Here is a 16,422-nt window from a genome sequence, read left to right as displayed (position 1 = left end):
TATTCAAAATCTAGTTGTAACTATTTAGTTCAATTAATTCGACAAAATCCAGTAACATGAACCAGTGACACCAGCTTTTCAAAGTCTGGTAGTCATTTGTACTGCCAGTGCCCAGCTACTGCCCCCTTGCCTCTTAATGACTCTCTGCTATTCCCACTGACCCCCAGGGGGTGGTACTGCCCAGTTTGGGACCCACTGCCATGCAACATCAAAATGGCCTTGTTTTGTAACCCTCTTAAAACCCTCTTATGGTGGGTTAAATGCTCAGACAAGGCAATGTCCTGTACCCTCTCAAAACACCCATCCCTAGAGAGACCTGCTGCACATTTCCAATGTTTGGCAATGTTGAGTCTGGCTATTGCAAAGAACAGTCTTAGCAGCTCCTTGTGAACAAGGGTGGGATTTAAGTCACTGTCAATGGCCAGGAGAGCTAATACCAGGTCTGGGGTTAGAGACTGGTTTCTTATTGCAGAAAGGTCCATGAATATAGACCACAAATAAGCTGTTAATATTTCACACTGCCACCACATATGAAGGAGGGTGCGCTTGTGACCATAGGCTCTCCAGCATAGCAGTAAAGTATCTTTCAGGATGTGTAACAGTCTAACAAGCATCCAATACCAGCATAGTAAAAGCCTGAGGGATGCTGCCTTTATTTTGGCAGAAATTGTCTTAATAGGTAGAGAGGATCATACCTTCAGCTTGCTTCCTTGAATAATCTTTAAGAGTATTATTTCTTTATTTCATATAATTTATATACCAATTGATTGTAATAGGATGGGGAGACTCCAAGAAGTTTACAAGAAGAACAAAGCAAAACAAGAAAAACAAAGCAAAACAAGAAAAACAACGCAAAACAATCTATGAAAACAGTTAAAAACTCAGCTCCTTAATCCTGCAAAGGCAGATCCATCCTGCAAGTAAAAGTTAGCGAAGTGGCCTGAACTGTTGCCACGTGCTCAGAGGTTGGCATGGGGTGGCTTGGCCAACCTCTTGTCTTCTAGAATCTTCCCAAACAAATGGGCTACCTCCATGGCACAACCCCAGTGGATGGTGAGCCCAAAACCACCATGGCCATAGTTGTGGATCACCTGAGAGAGAAGGAAAAGGCAAGAAAAGAGCTACTTCACCAAGGAAAACAGCAGGAAGGAAAACATTACTTCCTATGGCAACTGAATGTCAGAGTCGATTAATGCACCATCCGCACATCAAACACACAGAGAACTGCATTTTGTTTCACTAAATTTCAGTAGGGCTAGCTTACTCATACACAGGACTGCAGCCTTAGAGTAACACACCCACCCACACCCACAAGGATATATGAGAGTCCTAGCCTCAGCATGTGTGAGATACCATGCAAGGCCTGATCCTGTTCCACAAATCAATGCACCATGCACACCATGCATACGGAAAGTTACCCACCTCTGATTGTAACATCCCATGGCGAACAGCCTGGTGTTCTAATCGGACTCTTGGCCGTACGGGACGATGACCGCTCCATTCATGGATGATTTTGGCTTTCTGGAAGCAGCAACATGCATGGTTATTCAGAGCAGGCAATTGTAAGAAAACATGGGAAGTAGGGACAGCAATCCACTTTGCCAGTGCTTATACTGAATCTTCCTGTGGAAGAGCCATAACACAGTGGTAGAAGACTGGGGTGTTGCAACTCCAGCTCAAGGATAGGAAGCTGCAGCTCCCCTCCCCATCAGCGCCAGCCAGCCTGCCATCAAGGGCAGTAATGGCCAAACTTGGCCCTCCAGCTGTTTTGGGACTACAGTTCCCATCATCCCTGACCACTGGTCCTGTTAGCTAGGGATGATGGGAGTTGATGTCCAAAAACAGCTGGAGGGCCAGGTTCAGCCATCACTGGTCAAGGGTGATGGGAGTTGTAGTTCAGCAACATCGGGAGGGCCCCTGCGGGTCCCCCATTCCTGGGCCACAGACTTGGGCACAGCCCTGTCTGAGATCTAGGGATGCCACCTTGGGTTGGGGAAAGTACAGGATGGGGCAGACAAAATAAAGGCAGGTGGGGGGAATGGGAGGAGCTAAAAATTACTTTACCGGGTGCAGAAATGACTTCAAAGCACTACAGTTATCAAATGGAAGCTCTCAGTAACTGCAAACACTCCAATAGCAATATTGAAAGGAACTCTTCCCCACCTGCTGAATTTCTGCCTGCCAGAATCATGATGAATATAGAAACCCAGCCAAAAAAGAAAAAAGGGGGGGAGGAGAGAGAGATAGCAACAAATTCTGCTTCTCTTCCTCATAGAGCTTTGCTTCCAGCATCCTAACAGGGTTCACACAACCCCTCATCCCCCTGAGAGCTCCAATTTGATGCTTTAATGCCTAGGGATGGACAAATTATCATTATTATTTATTAAATTTATATACCACCCTTCATCCAGGCAATTTCAGTGACAGAACCCTAAATGTGAAAAGCCCTCCTCTGCAGACTCCATGCGATCTATTCTAGAGGTGGAAATAAGCCAAGAGACCCTTAAACACACAGTGAGAGGCACAGTGAGACTGAGCTATGAGAATGTTGACCTGTGCTTTAATTTACCTTTTTACTAACAATTTCATTGTTTTATTCTTTGTGGTTGCTGTTTTTTAGCAATCAAGCTGTATACAAATATTATGAAATAGGTCTGCCACCAGATAGGCATGTCCTGCCACTGGCCTCCATTCATACATTACTTGTCTGTGCAAACATGGTACAAACTCTTTAAGCCACCAGGAACTCTTTTAACCCAGAGCAAGAGATTTTGGGTATAATATACAGTTTGCAGCATGGGAAAACCAGTGCTTTCTTCTTTAAAATAATGTTTAGGGGTACTCTCATTTTGACTCAAGAAAATCACCATTTTATAGTTCAAATCAGGAAAAATAAATACAGTAAATGGACAAAAGTACAAAAATTCACAAAATGTTTAGGGGTATGCATACTCTTGCATCCCCCCACAAAAAAGCACTGGGAAAAACTATGGAGAGAGGATTTTAAATTTATGTGTTATACTTTAACAAAAAATTATATGAAAATGATGTATTGCTGATATTTAACCCCAAGTAAATTAGCAAAAATGTATAGGACAAGTTCAAATGTTTGTTGGAAATGTAAGGAAAAGGAAGGCACCTTTTATCATATGGGGTGGAATTGTAAAGGAATTCTGGGAAATGATATAAAATGAATTGAAAAAAAATGTTTAAAATAACTTTTGTTAAAAAAAACAGAAACCTTTTTGTTAGGAATTGTAGGTGCAGAGATACTGAAGAAACTAAAAAGACTTTATGTATGCTACAACAGCAGCAAAGATGCTTCTTACCCAGAGTTTGAAAGATGACAAGATAGCTACTAGGGCGGACTGGCAGATGAAATTATTGGACTACGCAGAGAGGGCAAGATTAACCAGGGAAAATCAGAACTCAGGAGTGTCAGGGGCTGCCATCAAGGGAGGGGAGAGAGGCAGGAACGTCCAGAGAGCCTCGCTCTTTGTTGAGCAGCTGCACCTCGGCAGGGTCTGGTGAAGGCGAGGCCTCAGGAGAAATGGATGAAGAAAGAAGGGGGGGGGGTTGCAAAGGCTCACTCAGCCTGAGATGAGCCACAACGCGGCTCCCAAGGAGTTGTTTTCGCCAGGGGAATAAACGTAAGGAAAAGAGGCGGAGAGGGGGTTTTCTCCGGGCTTTTGTGCTGGAAGGCAAACCGGAAGAAACCACTTCTGGAATCTGCTAGTGATTGAGGCAGACATGGATTTTGGACTTCTGCACTCTACATAGTTTGCACTCAATAAAACCTGTAAAAGACAGGTCAGAGTCCTGGCTGTTTGTGAGCAACCACACACATTCCTCACAAGGAGGATCAAAACTTCAACAAAGAATGGGATAAATATATATTGTACTTGAAAGACCACTGTAAACACTTGAACTCTTTGGCAGGCTTTAAATAACTCTTGCAATGATACAAGATTTTGGATACAATGGAGAATGGTAAATTAGATGGACTTATGCAGTTTAAAAAGTTATTTTAAAAAACCCATGGAGGTGAGGAGGGAAGACTTGAGATTCAGAAGAATCTTGTGTAAATTTTAATGTCTTTAATAATATTACTTGTGTGAATGAATTTGTAAAATCAAATAAATATTATTTCAAAAAATAAATAAAGGAACTCCTTTAACCCAAGGGAAACTCAAAGCAGGTTGTGCTGTGCCCGGAACTCCCCCGTGTACAGGGAAGGCTTGAAGAGCAGGACGGCCTGCTCAGTCCCCGCAGCAGCACTGACCCACGCTGGTCACTGTACCTGGAGGCTAGGAAGCAGCTGACAGCACCCTTGCCAAATGCGCTGGTGGTCCTGGGGGCTGTTCTCTTGACTCCAGTTTCCCAGCTGAAATATTCCTCCCAATGTCACTGCGTTGCTCCTGCAGCAGAAACAGAAAGGGAAGTGGCAGCGTGTGTGGAATCGGCCCTAAGCCAGGTTGGAAGAAATGGTGTCAAGCAAGAGTCACACAAGTGTGCCAGGCGGGCTACTGCCAAGCCACAATGGCAGTCTACTGCATTTGGTGTCAGCATCCTGCTCCTGCTCCTTTTGCCTGTGGGAGAAGTGACGCTCTGAGTCTCCCAAGCAATGCTTGTGTGCATCACACCACGAACGTCCCAGGGCTCCAGGATGGCCAGAGGCCCCAAGGAGATCCTTTTGGGGTCTGCGATCATTTAGGCCACATCCACACAATTTAAAGTACCGTATTTTTTGCACCATAGCACTCACTTTTTTTCTCCTAGAAAGTAAGGGGAGATGTCTGTGCATGTTATGGAGCGAATGCCTGCGGGTGGCGGGGGGATCTGCTGCAGTCGTGAGCAGAGGATCCATGGTTCCCCTTCTTTCCCTCCTCCATGGCTCGCTTTGAAACAGCAAAGAGGGAGAAGAGCCGCTGAGTGGGGAGGAGACAGGGACAGAGAGCCTGCTCCTTTAAAGGAGCAAAGCGGGAGAGGAGCCGCTTACACGAGTGTAAGCGGCTCCTGTCCAGTTGGTTCCTTTAAAGCAAGCAGGCTCTCTGTCCCTCTCTCCTCCCCACTCAGCTTGCTAAATAGCAGCAAAGTTTTTCAGCTTGCTAAGCTGGGGATGAGTGGGGAGGAGAGAGGGACAGAGAGCCTGCTTGCTTTAAAGGAGCAAAGTGGGAGAGGAGAGGAGCCTTCTCCCCTTAAGCCCCTCTCCTGCATTATTAGCAGCATCCTTCTCCACACACCCCACACATGCTCCTTGTCCCTTGAGTGCTTTTCCTTCCCTCCCCACTTAAAACATGGTTACAAAGCATGGATCCACATGGATCCTCAGGATTTTTGCACTGGGTCACCCCAAATTCACCATCAGATCACATAGCATGTCCATGGCTACATCTTGCACCAAAAAAATCACGTACCCACTGTTGCCTGGGGCCGCAGTGGTGCAAAAACGTGGTTACAAAGCATGGATCCACATGGATCCTCAGGATTTTTGCATTGGGCTACTCCAAACTCACTGTCAGATCACATGTCTGTGGCCACAGCATGAACCACAAAAATCATACATCCACTGTTTCGTTTAGAATATTTTTTTTCTTGTTTTCCTCCTCTAAAAACTATGTGTGTGCTATGGTCGGGTGCGTGTTATAGAGCAAAAAATACGGGTACATAGTTTCTTCCAAGGAATCCTGGGAACTGTCATTTGTATGGGGGTTGTAGCTTCGGGGGGGATGGACAACCAGTGGTGTAGCGTGGGGGTGCAGGGGGGGCTGGCCGCACCGGGCGCAACATCTGGGGGTTAGGGTTAGGGGGCACAAATCCATGGGTTAGGGGGCGCAAATCCACGGGTTAGGTGGCACAAATGACTTGCCATGCCCCGGGTGCTGACGATCCACGCTATGCCACTGCGGACAACTACAGTTCATGATTCTTTAGGGGAAGCCATGCACTTTAAATGCATGGTGTGGATGTGACCCATGATTACTGTCCTATCTGTTACCTCTGTGTGTTGTGGGTTGGGATGGGCAACAGATCCTGAAATGGCCAAGTGAACAAGGGTTAAGAAAACACATAAAGCACAAGGGGTGGAAATGTTTCAGCCCAAAGGCCAATCACCCTCATAGGGGCCGCATTCCAGTAGTAATTGTAGGCTGGGGTTGAGGGAGAATTTCAATTCTGTTTGCATTTAAACTTGAATGTATCAAATCTGCACTTTCTGAAACAACATGAGAACCAAAGTACAGCCATCCTTCGAAATTTGCACTTAACTGAACCTTGCAATGCAGTTCTCCAGCAAATGTTTGCAGAAATGCGCTTATTAGGTGACAGTGTGCATAGAAATGAATATATTGTGAAAATAACATGCAAAAATGCACCATATGAGGGGAAAGAGTTTGCAAAAATGTGTACATGAGTCAAACCTACAGATAAAAATGTGTTTGTTAGCAGAAATATACATGTAAAATGCTGAATAATTTTCATGAAGGGTTTTTTTTAAAATTGCAAAATGTGAACTGAACTTATGATTAGCAAAACCAGAAAGAGAGATAACTGAAATGGACAGCTCCTTCTATCCCTAATGAAAAAAGTGTTAATTAGGAGAAATTTGCACATAAAAAGCTGAAGAATTTTTGTGAGGATTAAAAAATAAATAAAAAATCAGACATTGCTGCAGAAATGTGGACAACTTAATCCAAGGCTGGAAAAATTAGAAACTGAGAGGACTCAGAAGGACAGATCTGTCCATCCCCACAAAGGCAAAAGTGGGCGAGATGCGACACTTATCTTTGTACATTAGGCTACATTCCAGTTGCACAAAAGTCAGAAATCTCTGCACCCGGCACCTCACACGCCCCTCCCTCCCTCCCTCCCTCCAGGCAAGCAAGCAAGCAGTGTTGCCCCAGGGGAAGGACACATCCAAGCAGGTTAAAGCGCGTGAGGTGGGTGCCAGCAGATGGTGTGAAGTGAGGGTGCAGACCAAGAAGGGTCCTAAGCACCAAAGAGGCCTGGAAGGCTGCACCCAGACCCTGGGCTTGAGATTCCCCAACCCTGAGCAAGCATTTATTTGGGTCCACAACACAAATGTCATTGGGCTTCCCCAACGAGGAGTCCTCCAGATGTTTTGCAGTACAACTCAGCAGCACACTGGCAGGGCCTGATGGGAGCTGGAGGAGCAAACATCTGGAAGGCATCCAATAGGGGAGGACGACATTCTGTCATAGTCAGTTATGTTTTCCTTACCCAGGTATGATGTAAGGTGTGTTATAGATCTCAGTCTCAACATCATGGGTGATGATGAAATGCTTCACCCAGGGGGCCTCGACCTAGAGAGCCAAAACAAGCAGAGGCAACAGCAAGGGTGTATTGCTGCAGTCACCCCAGCAGCAATGTCACAGATTTGCTGACCCATCAATCCCATCATAGCCCCACCAGGTCTGCAGGTAGATATGTGCTTCTTCAGATACAGGCAGCTTCTTCCCTTCTTGCAGGCAGCCAAAAGAATCCTAGAAAGCCTGGCCTCACCTTGATGACTTGGCCCCGGCCCGGGCATAACTCAGGGTCAGGTTGTAGCTCCCCAGCACGAACCCCTGTGCAGTTGATTATGATGTCCACGCCTTCAGCCATCAACTAAGCAAAAGACAGATTTGTGGTGTTACTGTCTCTGAAGGCAAATGGGAACTGGAATCCAAAAACATATAGAAGGCCAGAGGTTGGCCACCCTGGTTTTCTGTCCTGCTTAGCAAAATATAGTCTGGAAAGTCCACCATATCTGCCTAAAGCAGGGCAGAAATTATTGGAGCCATACTCCAGAAATATCTAGAGAGAGGGCAGATGGTTGGGGGTTGTGACGTTAACATATGAGAGTGCTGGAGGTGAAATAGTTAAACAGGTTACCCAATCAGAACCCAGGGGGGTGGAGTCAGAGGAACTATAAAACCAGCTCTGGGAGGGGCGAAGGGGGAGTTTGTTGGGAGTTGGGTGGTTGGTTGGAGTGGGAGTGAATTGGGATAGAGTCTGGGGGTAGGTTGAGTTAGTGTAGTGAAATAAGCTGAGTCAGGAACAGTTAGGAGCTAGGAAGACAAGTAAATATCTGAGAGGTGGTTTAGTGAGTGAGAGCAGGTAGCGGAAGTTATAGGTCTGGATAGGCACCCCATGATTGTAACTGACCGATACCGTTTATGAAACTACACACGCTTGTTAAACTGCAATAAATAAACAGAAGTTTATGTTCCAATGTAACCCTGACGGGACTCAGTATTGTACTAGGTAGGGCCTGGGTGGTGGCAGCGAGAAATAAAGTGGTGGCACAGGGATCAATAGACGGTGAAGCGTCCAGGGACCCTGTGTAATCACCACAGGGATGTCTGGGCTTACAATCACACCAAGCATTTAAAGCACTAGGTTGTCACTTTAAATAATCAAGGCTTCCCCCAAGGAATTCTGGGAACTGTAGTGTGTTAAGGATGCTGAGAGTTGTTATGAAACCTCCAGAGCTATGCGGTTCCCTGTGAAGAGGGATTGATTGTTAATTCACTCTGGGAGTCATAGAATCTTAGAATTGTAGAAATGGAAGCGACCCCAATGTTCCTCTAGCCCAACCCCCTGCAATGCAGGAATCTCAGCTCAAGCATCCATGTAGTTCTGGGAGAGGAAGAGGGGCCTCTTCACACGCCTCAGTACCCTTAACAAACCACAGGTCCCATAGTTCTTTGGGGGAAGCCGTGTCTGTTTAAAGTGGCATCATAATGTGTGGTGTGTATTGTTGGACTACAATTCCCATCATCCCTGACCACTGGGCCATGCTGGCTGAGGCTGATGGGAGGAGTTGTAGTCCAGCAATAGCTGGGACCCAAGGCTGGTCTAGTGTCTCAAAGTGGTTTCCCAACGCGGTTCCAAAGGACTCCAAGGAACCCTCAGATATAACCCTTGGCACCTGCCAATGCCCCCTACCCTTCCAATGTTTATAATTTAAAGGAGGTGTTGAGTGGGGAGCACGGGTGCTTCACCTGTCGGGGGGGTCACATCTGAACATTGCTGGTTTTTCTTTTGTAAAAAGGTTTTTGGTTGTGCTACCAACAGTTTCCAAAATTTCCAAATATGCCCCGAGGGCTAAAAAAGTTAGGGACTCCTAGTCTGGAATATCCTATCATCTTTGATCCTGTGTTGTAGACGACACATTGTCCCTTGGCAATATTGAAGAATTTCAACTTTGTCTTTTGTAAACCTTTGTCAAAGATGCCAAAGTTCCAGAATGGCGTTTTACCAGCAACTGACATATTTCTATCCAAGCATATTTAAGAAAACTCCAGGAGAGGATTGGAATGACCACTGAAGATGCCAGGGGGGAACTGTTCCAGACTGGTGGAAAGGTTTTAAGGCTGGTCCCACCTTCCAGGGTTATGGCTAATCTGAGTAAAGGGAAGCAACTGGGCCACATTAATTCAGAGAAGCATAGAACAGCAGAGCTGGGAGGGAACCAAAGGGTCATCTAATTCTAATCCAAACCTGTGCTGTGCAATGCAAGAATCATAACTAATTTGTTTTTATATTGTGTTATTCAAAAAATTAAATACAGTTCATGTAAACATATATATGAGTGGGTTGTTATTATTATTATTTTTACAATCTTGCAGGAATTCAGAATTTATTTATTTATTGAAATTTTGTATACCACTGGACTGTGAAAAACCTCAGACCTCAAAGCTTTCTCCTTCCCCAAAATTCCTTGCTCCAGTTCTGCTCAAAATGCAGCCATATTTAAAGCCTAACGATAGACTCCCCCCTCCCCTCCCCCTCTATCTAATCCTGTCCGCAGCTGGTGGAGAATGGAAATAAATGCCTTTATCAATACCCCTCCCAGAATACATTTTAATTCCCAACTAACCTCCTGGAAGGACTCAATTTTCCGATGAAAGAACTTGACGCTCTGCAGCTTTAACCTGTAACACAAATGTTGCCTTGTAAACAACAGAGCGAGCCACTGTAACTGATGGCTAACATTCTGACACTTCTCCAATTCTGGTGACATCCCTAGAAAGAGCCCAGTGAGGTCTTAGCATGCTGGCTGACTGTTGGCACTGGATGCTGGGTGACTATTAGGGCAAGAGGAACCCTGAAAAGCCAGCCGGAGTAGGAGAAATGGAATAGAGTATCTTGACAGGAACCATGGCTGGCTGGCAGCCTCTTCCGGACAAAGGGCACTTGCAGAGCACCTGCTATGCCTGTGGAAGGTTCCATGTTCCGTTCCCAAGGGCATCTCCCGGTAGGGCTGGGAGGGAACTGAAGAGCCAGTCAGTGTAGAGATAATACTGAGCTTGGCAGACCAATGGTCAAACTCTGACAAGGCACCTTCTCATGGTCGGTATGGATATTGTCAGAACAGAGAGAAGAAAGCAAATATCATACACACCTCTTTGTAAGCCAGGGTAGATATCGTTTGCCCTCCAGCATCAGAGCTGTGTTGAACCAACCATAGCTGAAACCAGGGAAATGAAAGATAAGGACATAGAAATGGGCTACCATCTGAAATACAGGGGTCCCTTCACTTATGCGGGGCTTTTGTTCCCGGGCTACATGCAGACATGTGAAATCACATAAAGTGGAGAGGGCGTTGTTGAGAGAGGCTGGAAAACAACTCTCTCTTGGTGGACTCTATCCATCCCATCCACCGTCCTCAAGTGGCAATGCACCCTTTTGAGCGCATGTTCTGCTTGCCTCTGGTGACTGGAATGTTGGGCTGGGAGTCAGAGGGTTAGTGGTTCCCGGTGCCCGGGGCCACTGTGGGGCCTCTTGGCACTCTCCCTGTTAGTCTTGGATGGTGCTGGAGGAGGTTTCTGCAAGTCTATGATTCTATAATAGCCGTCACATCCAGGGAGTGTCATTTATGCCACTGGAATTTACCTCTCCCCCTCCTCATTTTAGTCCTGCTCTAGATGGCCTCCTAGCCCACCAGAGAGGTAGTGTCAGCCTTATCTCACAAAGCAAACCATGACACCCAAAACCTAAAGGGAAGAGAGAATTGATCAATACCTGTAGCCAGGGAAGAGCTCAAGCTCTTTCTGTGACAAGGTCCTAAATCCCAAAACGATATTCTTCCATGATGGGTCCTGCAGAGGAGAAAGTATTGTGCCAGTTGTAAGGCAACTGAGAGAAGAGGCCACATGTCTAAGATGCTCTGGTCCAGTCACCTTGTTCTCTGTGAAAATTGATAATTTGTACCAAATGGCGTCATTTAACTGTGATTCATGCACCACTTCTTGAGCAAGTCATTCAAGAAATTAGAATAGATTTCACTAACAAAGATAGATGCACCTGAGATGCATTTGGCCTCATGTTCCTACAACTATTGGTTGTGTGTTTCCCCTTCTGCTTTGCAGTGATGCAGAAATAGCCATATTGAGTGTCATACAAATAGGCCATTGAAAGCAATCTCCCATTATCATCTGTCTATGCAATACTCCAGAACTCCTTCTACAAGGAAGACCAAACATCCTTTGAAATAATTGCTCTTATTTAACATCAGTTACTTACCAGAACTGGCTGTGTAAAGAGATTGTATCCAGAGAGCAGAAACAACCCCATCTCCTCAGCTTCTGGTGAATTAATGTGTTGAAGAAGATAATCAAAAGTCTCTTTATTCCAGAGTCTGTCATATTAAATAATACAGTCAGACAATTACACACTCTAGGATTGTACTGTAAATTTTCCTGCAACTTGATGGTCTACCAGAAAACAGAATGGATGAGTCTCTCGATGCAATGCCTCTCCCAAGACAAATATGCCAATTCAATGCCTTTCCCGTAATGGTGGATTGTTTATTGTGCCAGGAATTAGTCCAACCCACCCCCACCAAGGCTGGCATGCTTCCCCTCTCCTCCCCTTCTCCAGTATGTCTGCAAGGAGGAGTTGGGAAGTATTTGCTTTTGATTTCAACTATCCACAGTTTAGCATCACATTCAGACTCTAAACTGTGGTTAACCTTAGCTACAGTACCATGTGTTTCAACCAAATTCTAGGCCCTCTGCCTGGTTCCCTGTAAGCTCACTTCTTGCAGGTTGTCACAGAACAAATTCAACTAACCAAAACCAACCAACTGAGAATGATGTTTTGTCAAATACCCCTCTAAGTTGTCTGTTATGTCCCGTGACATTTTCTACCACCGCCAAGTGCCAACCCTGACTCCACCGTCCTGTAGAGTGAAAGGGGTCTTACGTTTCTTGAGTGTTTCCCTTGTCGTAGAGATATGGCTGCCAAAGACCCGCTGCCCCGTCGCTGGTGGTGTGAGGCGTAAACTGGTCGGCGTAGATCTCTATTTCCAGGGGCTGATCTGCTGAGTGGTATCGGTCACGGATGCAAAGGGCTGTGGACAGTCCAATGATGCCGGCTCCAATCACAGCAACACGCATGGTGGGAGGCTTAAATTCTCTCCTGGGGGAAGAAAATGGCTACAGCTTTGTGCACCTGGCATTAAATCCCAACAAACATAGCAGAACTCATTCCTGGGTGGCCATACCTAGGCTTGGTAACTCTATTTGCATCCCCTCCAACATTCCTCAGATTAAAATAAGGACTTTTCTCACTTCCTTGCCCCTCCTTGACCTCCCCATTTTTTGTCCCCCACTATAGAGCATTTCCTTTCAGAAGAGGGGCAAGTGCTGCCACTACTACACCAACAAGACAAAGCACACACACACCATCCCCCATCCCAGGAAAACTCCTTAATCCCAATTTTATCTTATTCTTTGGTAGATTTACCAAAAAGCTCAACAACTTTGGGGGTGTCCTGGTTCTTCCTTTTTGAAATATGGCAACCCTAGGATTGGAAGGCACAAAAGCATGCAGGCTGGTGAGTTTCTAGGTCAGTGTGCCACACTCCAGCCGGGAGAGCCTGGCACACCCTCCAGATGCCGCTCCTTCTGCTTAGGGGCTAACAATAGATCCCTCTGTGCACAGTAATGCCGGCATGAAAGGGCTGCTTCCCAGTTCTCAAAACTCTGCACCCACTGGCCAGAGAACTTGGCTTCCCTTGTGGCAGAGTCTTGAATGGCTATTCTGTCAGCACAGCCGTTTCTTTCAGAGAAAGACAGCAGAAAGAAACCCTGCAAGTGGCAGAAAAGCTTATTGCCAGAATAACAAAATCTGAGGGGTTTTTTGGGGGGGGGACTGTGCTAGCTTAAAAAAAAGAATTTGCTTTCTTGCATAAGAACAGGAGAAGAGGCTGCTGGATCAGGCCATTGGCCCATCTAGTCCAGCCTCCTGTTCTCAGAGTGGCCAAGCAGATGCCCCCAGGGGAAGCCAGCAGGCGGGAGCCAAGCCCAGGACCCCTCTCCCCTCCTGCACTTGCCAGCAAGTGGGATTCAGGAAAATTGCTGCCTCCCTCCAACCGTGGTGGCAGAGCATAGCAGCCTTATCCTCCACGAACCATCAAACGTGAATATTCTTGGTAATGCTGGAGTTTGATACAAGCAGAAAATGTGTTGCTCTCTTTTGAAAGATAGACTGGACGGTAATTTATAACAGACTGCTGCAAACAAACAAACCAGCCAGGGACTGTCCCAAGGAATGGTCAAATGAAGCCTTTTTCCCTATGAGGAAAGGTTGCAGCTTTGGGGACTGTGAGTAAAGATCAGTAAGGGGAAACATGATAAATAGTGTTTAAAATCACGCGGAGCATAAAGACAGTAGATGGAGACACACACACACACACCCATAACACTAGAACCTGTGGACATCCAGTGAAGCTGAATTCAGGAGATGTTTAACAAGGATTTCTTCATGCAGCACGGAGCTGAACTGTGGAGCACCTTTCCACAGGGATGGCCACCAACTGAGATGGCTTTAAAAGAGGACTGGGAATTTGTGGAGGAGAGGGCTGCTCTGCTTCCTCACCTGAAGGATCTTGCTGGTGGGCTTCCAGTAGGCAACTGCTTCAGCACTGTGGGAACAGGAGGCTGGGCTCAATGGGTCACTGGCCTGATCCAGGAGGCTCTTACGTTTTTATACAGGGCACCAGGCTGGGGAGGAAGGCCCACATGTAAATTAATGCACATGAACTGCAAGGCATCCGCCCAGAACACAGCCTGCCCATCCCTCACCCCCACAGCTGCCAAGGTGTAGTTTGAACTGCTGACAACACACTGGAACAACATTCCAACACTCTTTAACTCAAAGAGCACACGCAGTGGAATGTGCACCCATGGGAAGCTGCTGCCAGTCGGTGTAGACAATACTGAGTTAGGTGAACTAATGGTCTGACTTGGGATAAGGCAGCTTCCTGCATTCACCTTTGTGGGTTTGTTTGTTTTTTAAAGTTAACAGAGAACCTCTTTAGTGCAGAGTACATGAGCACTGCATGCAACAGATAACAGCCTTCTTTAATGTGTGATGTAGGGGATGGGTGTCCAGGCAGTTTTGTTTGGAATGAAGCAATATGAGGAAACAGCCTGGGGTGGCAGGATCCACAGGGGCAGCAGTTCCTGCATCCAGGGTATGCACTGCCTGCCGCAGCTGCTACCACAGTTGCAGCAGTGGCGGTAGCTGCATGCTCCTTGGAGGTTAGATCCACCGCCTGCTTTACAACTCCCAGGGTGAATAGGAGGTCTGCTGGCCTCCCACCCCTAGGGAGGAAATGGTGGAGGGCTGCCCTCTGGCATCTCCTGGGCTCTGCATCTGCCCTGCATGATTCATAGCTCCCCCCTCCCCCAGACCTTGATTCCCAGTTCAACCATTGGGTGAGGTTGATTTGAATGCCCCCCCCCCCGTTTCCAGTGCAGATCTTCATGTACCCTTTTCCCTGGCAGCGGAGAGGTGCCATTTTGTGGTTCGACTCAGGTGCCAAAATGTCTTGGACTGACCTTGGGTGAAACTATGGGTATTTCAAGTGTTTCCTCATTTTAATCACTGAAATGCTGAGGTTATGCTGGCATTATCAACCTGATTTCCTCTGTCTTCCAAGGGTTTAGGGGGAACTAGCTTGCCATACACCATCATGTCTTGCTTGACAACTGCAAAGACTCAGAAGCAGGGACTTCTAAAATTATTCACAATGGAAGCTGCAATTCTGAAAACTTAACATGTCAGAAGCCACATTTCACCAATTTGCAAAACAGCAGCAGCCCAGGAGATAACTGAATACGGAAAGCACAGCCTGTTTTTAGTTCCTTTCAAGCCAGTTCTTTGCCAGTTCCTACTGCTTTCAAGCCAATCCCCTCGAAGGGCAGAATTCAGAAACAATGAAAGAAAGCAATGTTTTCTGCAAGCACACACAACCACCAGGCAGGCACATTTCTTTTTAGCAAGTCAAAAGAAAGAAAATAAATGTTACCCTCTTGCTGACAAAATACACTTTCCAGAAATGCTTTTTCACTCAACCATGGCCTCAAGTTGCAGGCAAGCAGTCTCCAGACTGGATCCTGAGAACGACTTGCAAGGTGACTAGTCACAAACCTTATGTATTTCAGGAGCTTGGAAAGAGGGGTCAAAGTTCCCTGTAGAATGAACATGGGGGAGAATGAGGTGGAGTTTAACCTTCTGTGCTGCCAAAGTTGAAGAGTTGGCATTTCCCCGAGAGAACTCCCTGTTTCAAACTGGGACTCGGTTCCATGACCTGCATTCAGGAAGTGGGAAGAGGGAAGAGCTGGCTGTCAGCTGAAGGGGGAGCAGGTGACAGGAGCAAGTTCCAAAGCAGTAGCAACAGACATGATAGCAGCTCGAGAATAGATTCTGTATGGATTTCCAAAGAATTGGAAACAAGAGTCAAAAAAAATTGAAATCAATCCCAGAACCTTTTCAGACCATAATTCCCTGACTATGGAACTACAAAAAGAAAGCAAAATCTCTTTTATCTGGAGATTAAATGATGATTTATTAGATGATCAAAAAATTGTTGAAAAAGCCAAAAAGACCTTGACGGATTATTTTGAAATAAACAGTCATGGGCAAACAAAGTTACAGACGGTCTGGGACGCAAGCAAGGCTGTAATGAGAGGGCTCTTTATAGAACAAAACCCATTTAAAAGGAAATTGAGAGAGAAAAAGAAAAAAGAAATATTAGAGGAAATTATGAAAAAGGAGAAACAGCTGCCAAACAAGGCAAATAAAGAGGCGGTAAAACAGGCAATCAAAACATTACAAACCCAATATTCAATGATTATGAATGAGGAAATTAGCTGGAAAATAAAAAGAGCAAAACAAAAATAATTTGAGCACGCAAATAAACCGGGGAATCTGTTAGCCTGGTAGTTGAAAAAAGTGAACAAAGGAACTCCATAAATAAAATTAACATAAATGGCAGAATTACAGACAAGCTGAAGGAAATAAGAGAAGGATTTGTTAAATATTTTTCTGAGCTGTATAGACAAGGGAAAGAAAAAACATTTAAGATAGAAGAGTACATCAGAAATAGCAATATGCCATATTTAAAAG

General features: G+C 45.8%; 1 protein-coding gene across 1 annotated transcript; it reads right to left on the bottom strand.

Moving 5' to 3' along the window:
- Positions 1–715: 715 nt before the first annotated feature.
- Positions 716–15,546, bottom strand: DAO (D-amino acid oxidase). Its single transcript, XM_081884626.1, has 12 exons — positions 15,323–15,546; positions 13,888–14,012; positions 12,211–12,426; positions 11,530–11,644; positions 11,029–11,105; positions 10,409–10,474; positions 9,884–9,938; positions 7,522–7,626; positions 7,240–7,322; positions 4,301–4,418; positions 1,423–1,521; positions 716–1,091 (listed from the first exon to the last, which is right to left on the bottom strand). The coding sequence occupies exons 3-12, from the start codon at positions 12,402–12,404 to the stop codon at positions 960–962; spliced, it is 1,044 nt and encodes a 347-aa protein (XP_081740752.1). The 5' UTR covers positions 12,405–12,426; positions 13,888–14,012; positions 15,323–15,546; the 3' UTR covers positions 716–959.
- Between the last annotated feature and the right edge of the window lie 876 nt (positions 15,547–16,422).

Source organism: Podarcis melisellensis (genome assembly GCF_964234715.1).
Source record: "Podarcis melisellensis genome assembly, chromosome: 13".
NCBI lineage: Eukaryota > Metazoa > Chordata > Lepidosauria > Squamata > Lacertidae > Podarcis > Podarcis melisellensis.
Note: the sequence above shows the minus strand (reverse complement) of the source record. Positions and strands in the feature narration are given on the sequence as shown.

Coding starts and splice junctions, on each gene's coding strand:
- DAO (XM_081884626.1), bottom strand. CDS start 12,404: ATGCGTGTTGCTGTGATTGGAGCCGGCATCATTGGACTGTCCACAGCC. Junction 1,522..4,300: donor AGCTGCTTCCTAGCCTCCAG/GTACAGTGACCA, acceptor TGCTGCTTCCAG/AAAGCCAAAATCATCCATGA. Junction 1,092..1,422: donor ATGGGATGTTACAATCAGAG/GTGGGTAACTTT, acceptor CTTCTCTCTCAG/GTGATCCACAACTATGGCCA.